Consider the following 10,769-nt stretch of genomic DNA (forward strand, 5'->3'; position numbering starts at 1 on the left):
GTCTACTTGCCACAGCATGTTTATGAAGTCTTTTGTGTAATAGCAACTATTTTAAAGCATATTTTGTTGAGGAAAAATTGCAGTGGATCATAAAATGAGAAGGGCAGGCTTGTTTCTGATGTGTGTGAGAACATTCAGTCTGATAAACATTGATGTTAGTCCAAGAAAAGATTGAATAATTTGAAATTTATTTTAGCTCTCCTCAAAAAGATATGGATAAGAAAAGAGATGAAGAGCAGCCTCTGACTGCGTGTAGCCAGTACCCTAAAGAAGCAGTGAGGAAACGTCAGAACTCGGGTCGAGGTTCCAGGGGCAGCGATTCTTCCAGGACCTCCAGGAAAAGCTTCAGGCTGGATTACAGATTAGAAGAGGATGTCACTAAATCAAAGAGAGGCAAAGATGGGAAATTTGTCAACCCGTGGCCAACATGGAAATCACCGACATTGCCAAATATTTTGAAATGGTCCCTCATGGAAAAGAATAACAGCAATGTGCCATGCTCGAAGCAGGTAAATACGTGCATGTTTTCTGTTCTTGTTGTAGACTTCTGTAATCAATAAAATAGAATGGTTTATAACTAATACATATTAGGCATCTTTTGGAGACTTTTCTGTCATCTTTTTCTGATTTTATTATCTATTCTTTTCAAAAGGTGGGTTAATACTTTTTGCCTCTATTTTTTTTTCTCTCCTTTCTGTTAGTTCCGCACCCTTTGATTTATCCAGTTCAGTTTATATTTACAAACCCAGCAAAAATGGTTCCCTAGCTCAGTCATAAACTACAGTTGCACTCTTGCCTTCTTAATACATATTGCCTTGGGAAGCATACTGCTAACATCATTCATACTGCAGGCAATAGCTGTGGCATATCTCATTTTACATGTTTTGCCTTTTTTCTGACTGCCATTTACTACATAAAATCTTTTTTGTTTTAAAATAAAACTGTATTAACTGGTTGCTGCTATTTACTTTTGAAAGTGTTTCAAATCTGTATTTTTCTGCTTCAGTCCAGCAGGAGGAAAAAAAATGTCTGTGTTAAAACTAGCCTGAGCAAGTATTTATTCCGAGATACTAAAAGTACAGAGCCAATTTACTGGGAAACACCATTATCTGTTCTTGCTGTGTTGCTTCTGTCAGATGTTGTATATAAAGAAGGAGGTGGGGAAACAACCCCTGAGAGAAGCTGCTTCTCTGTGAAGAGTTGTAGATACTGGAAAGCCACAGGTTGTCTTTGTGGCCACAAGGAGCATTATGGTGGCTACAGCTTGGACAGTTAGAGTTACTTCTCGGTGTATTTTCTGTTGTGTTGACTGTATTTTGGAAAAGCTGTGCTGAAGGATGCACAGCCAGGGAAGGTGGTTTTGAATAAATAGGTGTTGTTAATGCTGTTAAGCATCCAGGAAGGCATGCGTAAGCTATAAATCTCAGTCAGAATTTAGAAAAGAGCTTACGCTTTTAATTTTTATCTTATGGAATTACCTGCAAAAGAGGGAATTTAATCAGCTTTATGGACAGGAAAGCAGTGTTACTTTCTGCCACATGATGGTCAGGGGTTTGGGGATTTCTTAAGGATATGTGGCATGGAACATGTTTTAAGAAAGAAATAATCTTGGCTATAATTGTTCTATTATAACAATAATTTACCTTCAGAAAGAAGAACAGCAAACCTATGTCAGTCTTGTGATCCCTTCCACCAATATACTGTTTTAAATATGGACTCCTGCTTCTAGACATTATCTGCACCTTGTAACAGCAGTTGTGCCTCAGCATGTACAGCTTTCTAGGCAGTGTGCTGCATTCTCCATACTTTGGCCCCATTTGTGTAGAATTCATGCCTTGTCATTTTCAATTGCCTTTAACCGCTGCCCTATTCCATATGTGTAAAACAGGCTTCCTATCTTGCCAGCAGCAGTGGGAAACCTGGTTAGTGACCAAAGTACCTAGAAGGCAGTGCTAAGGTACTACAGTGCAGAATATACAGCTGTCTGATGGCAGTGGACAACTGCAGCACTCTAATTTACAGATTATCCCTGCAATCAAGGATGATTACAAAGAAATCTACACTGTGTCAGTTGTAAAGCTGTCTCTCTGACCCAGTTGGGATTCATTTTGGACTAATTTTATTGCTTTGCATATGAAATTTTTTAATTAAATGCCTGCAATTATTCAGGAGACAGTGAAATAAATCAGCAAGAGGAAAACCTAGATAGGGATCAATGAAATGCACTCTTGAGACCTCAGCCATTTTGATGGATGTTCCAGCTACATTTGTTCCGTGCCTAAATCAACCTGTAAAGCACTTCTGAGCTTGTTTAAATTTCAGACTAAGGGCTTCAGACTAAGGACTCTATAGTTTATTTAGGACTGCTGGCTAACGTGTCTTTTAAGCAGACTCCTACTTCAGTGTCCCCACTGAGTGTGCTTGGTGCTACCCTGCAATGCTGGACAGGTTCAGTTTATCTGTTCCAAGTGCTTTGCATATGGAAAAAAGCATATTATCCAGGATATGTACTTCACTGTGTAAAAGCTATATGTATTATAATCATGCCTTCACAACAAGTCTGTATCATTGCCCAGAATGCACAGGCTTCTTATATTTTCATTACAGGCTTTATTAATAACTCTTTTCAGTGCTGTTTGGAGTATCTTTAATTACTAGTTGTTGGATCAGCCATTTAGATTGTTCTCATTTCTTTAAAATCCAGTGGTATTCCAGTATGCACTAAGCACCAAAAAATCCTCAGCTAATTAGTTGGTCTTACCAAAGCCCATCATGTGTTTCTTCTTGCTTTGCATTAGGAAGGAAAGAAGAACACAGGAGGGGGAAGGGGCACAGCAGGAGGAATTTTGGTATTACTCCAGTGATGAAGATAAGCCAATGTTAGGCATGTTTTGCTTCTGTTGGTAGCTGATTTGATGTGAACGCCATAATTCAAACATCTCTTACAGTTCTTGCAGTATTAATGTGTTTCTGGTTGGTCTGACAGAGAACAGATAAAAGTTCCATAAGATTATGTATTTTGTTCATTGTTTGATTTATTCTGTTATATGAATTTTATGAATTTCATATGCAGTATACTGCCAACGGAACTTGTGTTTCAGTTTGAAATCTTATGAGTTGAGTAATGAGTCCTTACAGCTTTAAAAGGTCATTCTGGGGATTTTATAAATATTAAATGTATAAATATTTAAAAAAACCCAAACAATCAAACAAGCAGAGGCCATGCACTGAGAAGGAATTTCTTTAGCTGTTTCCCTGTGTGATTTACTATGATAGCTCAACAAAATGCCTGAGTTTTGATCTCATCCTCTGAGGAATCATTCATTTGGGCCATAGGCCTGTGTGTCACAAACCTGTAGATCCTTTTGGAGTCTGTGCTTTCCTGGTGCTCTTCGTTTGCCTTCAACTTCTGTTCACACAATCTCATCTACATGAGATACCAGTTGTTTGAACTGTGTTACTGTGTTATCAGTCTTCCTGTCTGTTTGTCCTTTACAAATGCCTTTTGTAGTGATTAGTTCTACTTTTAAATTAACTATTCAAAATACTTAATGGTGTGGATGCCAGTAACATCCCTGTAAAGCCTTGAATAGTGCAATGGTTTTACCCCAGCAGGTAGCTAACCCTCATACAGCTGCTTGCTTACTCCCCACTGGTGGAATTGGAAGGGTAAAAGTGAGAAAACTTGCAGGTTGAGATGAAGGCAGTTTAACAGGTAAAGCAAAAGCTGCACACAAGCAAAGGAAGAAATTAGTTCACTACTTCCCATGGGGAGGCAGGTGTGCAGGCATCTCCAGGACAACAGGGCTACATCACACGTAACAGTTACTTGGGAGGGCAAATACCATCACTCCCAATGTTCCCCCTTCCTCCTTCTTCCCCAGCTTCATATGCTGAGCATGATGCCGTTTGGTGTGGGATATCCTTGGGGTCAGCTGGGGTCAGCTGTCCTGGCTGTGTCCCTTCCCAGCTCCTTGTGCACCCCCAGTCTACTGGCTTTGATGCTGTGTAAGCACTCTTCAGCAATAGCTAAATCATCAGTCTGTTATCCACAGTTTTCAGCACAAAGCCAAAGCACCATAAGAGCTACTAGGAAGAGAATTAACTCTATCCCAGCTGAAACTAGTACAATATGTTTGAGTCCCAGTAAAGAACTCATTGTTCACATCTGCCAGTTTAGCCAGATCTTCATACATTTAGTATTATTTGGTCTATTGCATGATGCTGATTTTACAAACTAGTTTGTGTAAATGTCAGCAAAAATAAAGTGGATTCATTTAAAGTTCTTAGAATAATTTGCAGTCTATCTCTAAAACCAGCTACTTAAAAAGAACATTTTCCATTAAAAATGTGCTCACTGACCTTAATTGCATTATGACAATTAATTATTAAATTTCATATCTGAGTTTAATTTCTTTGATAGAATCTGATTTGCTGACTAAACCACGTGTAATCTCTGGGTTGTCCTAATTTCCATTTTGGAGTATTATGTTCATTTTGCGGCTCTTCTACCCTTTTATTTATTTTTGTGTTTAAGTTGAAATGTCACAATATAACAGACTCTGTGACACAGATTTCTCCTGCCAGTGTCATTCCCATGTGCTTAGAATAAAATAGAAGTAAGAAAGTGATGCTTCTTTCTTGGAGAAGCAGCAGTTTGTCTCAGTCTAATACTCATACTTTTGTTTATTCTTGTATGAATTAGGTGATTCTTGTATGAATTGGGTGATCGTATTGTACTAACCGTACATTCAATTTTATAGAAGACTATTTCTCATTCCTGGAGACAGTAATGAAACTTTTTCAGTAAACATGTCTTGTCCATTAGCTCTCAGAAAAAGCAATTTCATGAATATTTCATTACTTACAGTGGAGTTGCAGGGGGGTGGAGGTGTATGTGTGTGTGTTTTGTTCTTTCCCACCATATGCCCTCCAAATCAATAAAATATTGTGGAGAAAAATAACTTTCCTGAAGCTGTCAGGACTGTTTCAGCAAGGGAAGTCCTAGAATCTCTTAACTCTCACAGCGTCAGCTGGGCTTTTAAGGGAGCAGGAGGTCAGCTCTGCATAAGTCACTGGTAGTGTTAATCCACTGCCCTAGACCTAGAGAGCAAGAGCAGCAACCACTGCAGGGAGGGCTTCACTGGGAACCAAAGTGCTGGGGCATCTGTGGTTACCGGTGAGAGAAGAGTGTCAGGAGCTTGTAGGAGCTGACAGACAGGTAAAGTCTTCTGAAGTGATGTGAGGAGTTCACACCAGAACTGTTTGGGAGGGGAGTCTTAGCCATGGTCTGGCTGAGCTGGAGGTGGTCAGGAACTTCAAGATGACTTCGTTTGGTTGCTTTGGTTTGGTTTGTGGGTTGGGTTTTTTGGGGCAGTGGTGCTGGTATTATTTATTAGGAAAACTCTTGTATTACAAATGAAACTTCTGCACAAGCATCTCAGCCAAACTGCAGGTAGGAACATAAATCCAGTTCAAAATGAGAGAATGAGTGGTGGTTGGAGATGAGTTTGTATAGATAGTGTGCAGCCATGGCCCCCTTCATGCCAACTTGAGGCTACACATAGAGTCCAGTTTGATCCAGTTTGATCAAGCTGAAAGCTTTTTTTTTCCTCTTCTGGATTAGTGTTCAGCTGGATTGGTTCTCTGACCTGTCAGACTTGAGTGGGGACTGCATAAGTATTCATGCTGGAACAAGAGGGCAGGTGGGGGAAGGTTTCTTTGTTACACTGGAGTATGGATTTAGGTTGATTTGAAGTTGTTCGTGGGGACAGTATCTTGAACATGCAGAGAGATCAGTATAGTGATTTATTCAGTAATAATGAATCTTTAATTACCTTGAAGGTTTCAATAAATCATCACGAGAAGCATAGCTAAGTGCCTTAAGGTCCATCTTAAAAATGAATTTGCTCTTTTGAGTGTTCATTGGATTACTGGCAGGATGGAAGAGAGAACTGTAAAAGCTGACATCAGCCAAGAGAGGTGAACCTCCATGTGCTGCTTCTGTATGTAATGGGGGGAGAGAGAGGGTCTGCTAAGGCTAACAGAACAGCTTTTGTGGCGTCCTCCTGGGAATGTGGCATTCTGTTTCATCTGTGGGTTTGCAACTTCTTTATGCTAGGACTTAGAGGGATGCATCTTCTAGTGCAGGAGCTAAACTTGAGCATTTGTTACAGTTAACAGTGTGTGTGTGTGTGTACATATGTATGTGTGTGTATGTACATATATATATTTATTCTTTTCCAGATCAGGGAAGGCCAACCTATTACAAAGCCTTTCCCAGGATGCTGTTGGTGCCTTGTGGTGCTTTCACCATGTTGCTTTTGGACTCTATTAGTAGGTTTCCTGGCCTGATGGGGTACTCTCAAGTTCTGTTTTCTCTCAACAGAGAAGTGAAAATGTTACAAAAACCTAAGATGAAGTTAAGAGGAAGTAGTTGGAAAAATGCTAATTAAAAAGGCATCTGGTTTGTGTTGCAGTTCTGCAATTGCCTGAAAACATTAAAGGAAGTGCAGGTCTTGACTGCAATGATTTGTGCCTCTCATGCAGCTTTTGTTTCCCAGCCAAGTACATTCTGGAATCTGTCATACGTGTTGTGTTCTTTTTTGCTAGGAACTGGATAAAGAGCTTCCCGTGTTAAAACCTTACTTTGTCCAAAAGCCGGAACTTGCTGGGAAGACAGGAACCGGTCTGCGAGTCACGTGGCTGGGACATGCTTCTGTTATGGTGGAAATGGATGAACTTATATTCCTTACTGACCCCATCTTCAGCCAGAGAGCATCACCCACTCAGCTGCTGGGTCCCAAGCGCTTCCGAGGACCTCCATGCACCATAGAGCAGCTCCCCAAGATAGATGCAGTCATGATCAGCCACACTCACTATGATCATTTGGACTACAACACTGTAACGAGTTTGAATGAACGTTTTGGGAGTGAGCTGCGCTGGTTTGTGCCTCTGGGGCTGTTGGACTGGATGCAGAGATGTGGTTGTGAGAATGTGATTGAACTGGACTGGTGGGAAGAGAACTGTGTCCCTGGTCACGATGCGGTAACTTTTGTTTTCACCCCTTCGCAACATTGGTGCAAAAGGACTGCGACAGATGATAACAAGGTTCTTTGGGGCAGCTGGTCTGTCTTAGGACCATGGAATAGGTTTTTCTTTTCAGGAGATACTGGATATTGTGTTGCTTTTGAACAGATAGGCAAAAGGTTCGGACCATTTGATCTTGCAGCCATCTCCATTGGAGCTTATGAGCCAAGGTAGGAAAATCAAAGTTTGATCAAAATACATAAATGAAATTATATACTGATGACAAAAAATGCACCCAGAAGTGAAAACTGCGGTTATGCTTTATTAAGAGTATATAGTAGAATGTAGAGGCGAAAGAAAGAAGTTGCTGAGGTGCAAGGAATGACCAAAAAAAAAGCAGGCAATCAGAAGATCAATCATAGAATCATAGAATACCAGCTTGGAAAGGGCCTCAAGGATCAGCTGGTCCAACGTTTCTAGGCAAAACATGACCTAGACTAGGTCTTCCCGCATGCTGTCCAACACTGGGGAGTCCACCACTTCCCTGGGGAGATTATTCCAATGGGTGATTGTTCTCACTGGGAAAAACTTCCCTCTTGTGTCCAGCTGGAATCTCCCCAGGATTAACTTGTGCCCATTACCCGTTGTCTTCTCCATGTGACTCCTTGTAAAAAGGTAGTCTTCGTCTTTGTAGCCACCCATTCAGATGGAACTGAAATGTTTAGGATGCTTGCCTGTGTGGTGTTCTTGGAGAGCTTTTCTTCTTAAGCACAGCAAGGCTGAATCAGCTGCCTTTCTTCCATGAAAAATGTTGAGTAAAAATCTGGAATTACTTTGTGGCTTTTTTTCTAAGATACCATCACTTAATCCAGCCCACTTAATGTGTGCAATTTGCTGCATTTTTCTCTTGCTTGAATCTTTGCTGGTTTTGCAACTTATCTGGAGATAAAGATGACTCCTTTGTAGTGAGTGTGAAAGATCTGTTTAGGCATCTGGATCCTAGTTATGACGGGGTATTGAAACTTCTAGATGATAACACGCACAATGCTGGAAGCAAAGCATGCATGGGCTGGGAAGGGCAGATAGGAATCTGAACAACATGGCAAGAATCTAGTATCTTTCAGGAATTGTCAGGTTCCCTCTTCTGCTTTCCCACCACTCCCTTAGGCTGTCTTCTGAAGCACACGCTTTTTGGTGTGCACTGCTTGCGTGAGTTTTTTACAGGGATGGATTTAAATCTATGGCCTTAATGCCTTAAGGCATCAGTAATCACAGAATCCTAGAATCAACTAGGTTGGAAAAGGCCTTTAAGATTATCGAGTCCAAGCATTATCCCAGGACTGCCAAGCCCAACATTAACCCATGTCACTGAGGGCCTCATCTATGTGTTTTTTGAACACCTCCAGGGATGGTGACTCCAGCACTTCCCTGGGAAGCCTTAATGTATCCGTAGCCTATTAGAAATATAAATAAGAAAAAATCTGTTTGAAAAGGGGAGTGAAATACGTAAATTGTTGTTTTGTGGATATGTTGGTATATTCCAGCTTGTTTGTTTTTGAGTGTTCTGTATGTTGACCACACATACATGCATTGGTGTTTCTGGGTTTTGTTTGTTTGGTTTTAGATTCTTTGCAACATACCCAATGAAGGTCAAGAAGAAATCTGGCACTGAATAAGGTAACACAAAACCATTTACTTTGTGTTTTGATAGGTGGTTTATGAAATACCAGCATGTGGATCCCGAAGAGGCTGTCAGAATCCATATTGATGTTCAAGCAAAGAAGTCTGTAGCAATTCACTGGGGGACCTTTGCTTTAGCAAATGAGGTAAATGTCAACACTATACATGAGTTCAGATTTCCTGAGCACACAGTCACTGATGAAGCTTTGCTCATGCAATTTAAACTACATACCTGTAGCTGTATACTTAAAGTGTAGACTTGGCATGAGTGAAAAGCTATTACTGTTTGTACTGTTGTTCAAAACAATGCTTAGTTTTGCATAACCAATTACATAAAATATATCCATGGTTAAGAGTAATTTGAAGTGCGGAGTCATTGAGACAAATTTGATGGATTTCTGATACCTGGCAGCTGAGGAACAGGAAAGGTGGAGATGTGTATGCAATATGCAGGCAGTAAGAATTGCATGCCTGTGTATCAGTACAGTATTTAGTAAATTGAATAGTATTTTTAATAGTAGATTCATAGTTAAATACCAGTGAGAATATGAAAAACTGAGTTATTCTGAATTGATTTTTTTTTTGTAAACGTTTTTATACACCACCCCACCACCCCCTCCCAGTCCCCAGTTGTAATAAGGAGGTAATGGGGTACCTTCCCAGTGACTTGCAATGCAGAAGTACCTACAGTTACTTTGACACACGTTGTCTGGTAGCTGGTTTCCAACTTTGTCTTTGCAGCAGTTGCAACACTTTATCTTACAGTTCAGGCCTGCGACTGTTACTTCTGTTCATCTGGTGTGTCATGTTTTCTTTAACTTGGATGCAACATTTTCAATCCATGGTGTGCCCATGAGCTGTGTCACTGGTGCCCACAGTACAAGCACTGTTGTGTATTTAGAAGCACCAGAACCTGGATGATTTTTCCCTGATTACGCCTTTTCTGAAAGGTAACAAATACAATGAAGTAACTTCAGGGGACCTCTCAGAACCGGCAGTAGTTTTTAACAGTAAACCTGACAACTTTGTTTTACTAAACGAGAGAAAGCGCCATCTGCTGACCTGCGACCTCCTCCTCTGCCGTATCGGCTGCTCGGGGACCTAGGTCAATATGCTGAAGACTGAATTTTGGATGTCATGTCGTCCCTTGTTAGTTACTCTACAACTGTAAATGAGTGTAGTTTAAAACCTGAAAATCAAACCAAACAATTGACAAGTATCCTTTCCCCCCTTTTTAGACAATGTTTAAAATGTAATCCATTTCTTGTGCAGTGATATTTTTCCCCACCCAAATGCTATAATGGTATCTTTTCTCTCATATTCTCATTTTTCAGTATTACCTGGATCCTCCAGTTAAACTGAATGAAGCTCTTGAAAGATATGGCTTGAAAAAAGACGACTTCTTTGTCTTAAACCATGGAGAATCACGGGACTTGAGTACAAACGATGGGTTTGAATAATGGAACAGTAGCACATCCCTGTAAGCCCTGTTTGATTTGAACTATCAATTAATATTACAAATATTACTAGGATGTACTCACAAAGTAGATTTTCTAGGGGGGTGAATTGGATTTGTAGATGCTGGGTCTATCGGTTACAGAACTAAAACTTGCATTTACCAATTTAATGCTAAATTTCACTAGTTATATTGTTTATAAATTCTGAGAGGTGATTGAATGATTGGTTAACATATAAGGTGTTGTCTGGAAATAACTTGCAGTTTCATCTGTTATGTACACCACTGATAAATTACTGGGGTTTCGGGGGCTTTTTTGAACTCTTCATCTTACCTGCAGCAGCAATAACCTCAGTGCAGGACATACCCTTAGAGTTAATGGCTGACTTGAACTAGTTTCTGTTTGAATGTCATCTCCCACTTGTTAGTCATTAATCTTCAGGTTATGCCCTGTACCTCGATAGCTTCACTGTATGTTTTGTGGGGTGGAGTCTTCCAGTACAGCTGTGTTGTTAAGCACAAGCACAGTAAATGAACTGTTTTACTGACTGCTTCTACATTTTCATATACTGACGAACCACAAAAGCTGCATTTTACAGTGATC

The 10,769-nt window shown here is 40.3% G+C and overlaps 1 protein-coding gene across 1 annotated transcript; it reads left to right on the forward strand.

The window, feature by feature from the left end:
* The first annotated feature begins 203 nt into the window (after positions 1–203).
* Positions 204–10,322, forward strand: NAPEPLD (N-acyl phosphatidylethanolamine phospholipase D). Its single transcript, XM_010009378.1, has 4 exons — positions 204–509; positions 6,613–7,259; positions 8,741–8,855; positions 10,044–10,322. The coding sequence occupies exons 1-4, from the start codon at positions 213–215 to the stop codon at positions 10,167–10,169; spliced, it is 1,185 nt and encodes a 394-aa protein (XP_010007680.1). The 5' UTR covers positions 204–212; the 3' UTR covers positions 10,170–10,322.
* The last annotated feature ends 447 nt before the right edge of the window (positions 10,323–10,769 follow it).

This window comes from Nestor notabilis, unplaced genomic scaffold (assembly GCF_000696875.1).
Source record: "Nestor notabilis isolate BGI_N333 unplaced genomic scaffold, ASM69687v1 scaffold4772, whole genome shotgun sequence".
Classification (NCBI taxonomy): domain Eukaryota; kingdom Metazoa; phylum Chordata; class Aves; order Psittaciformes; family Psittacidae; genus Nestor; species Nestor notabilis.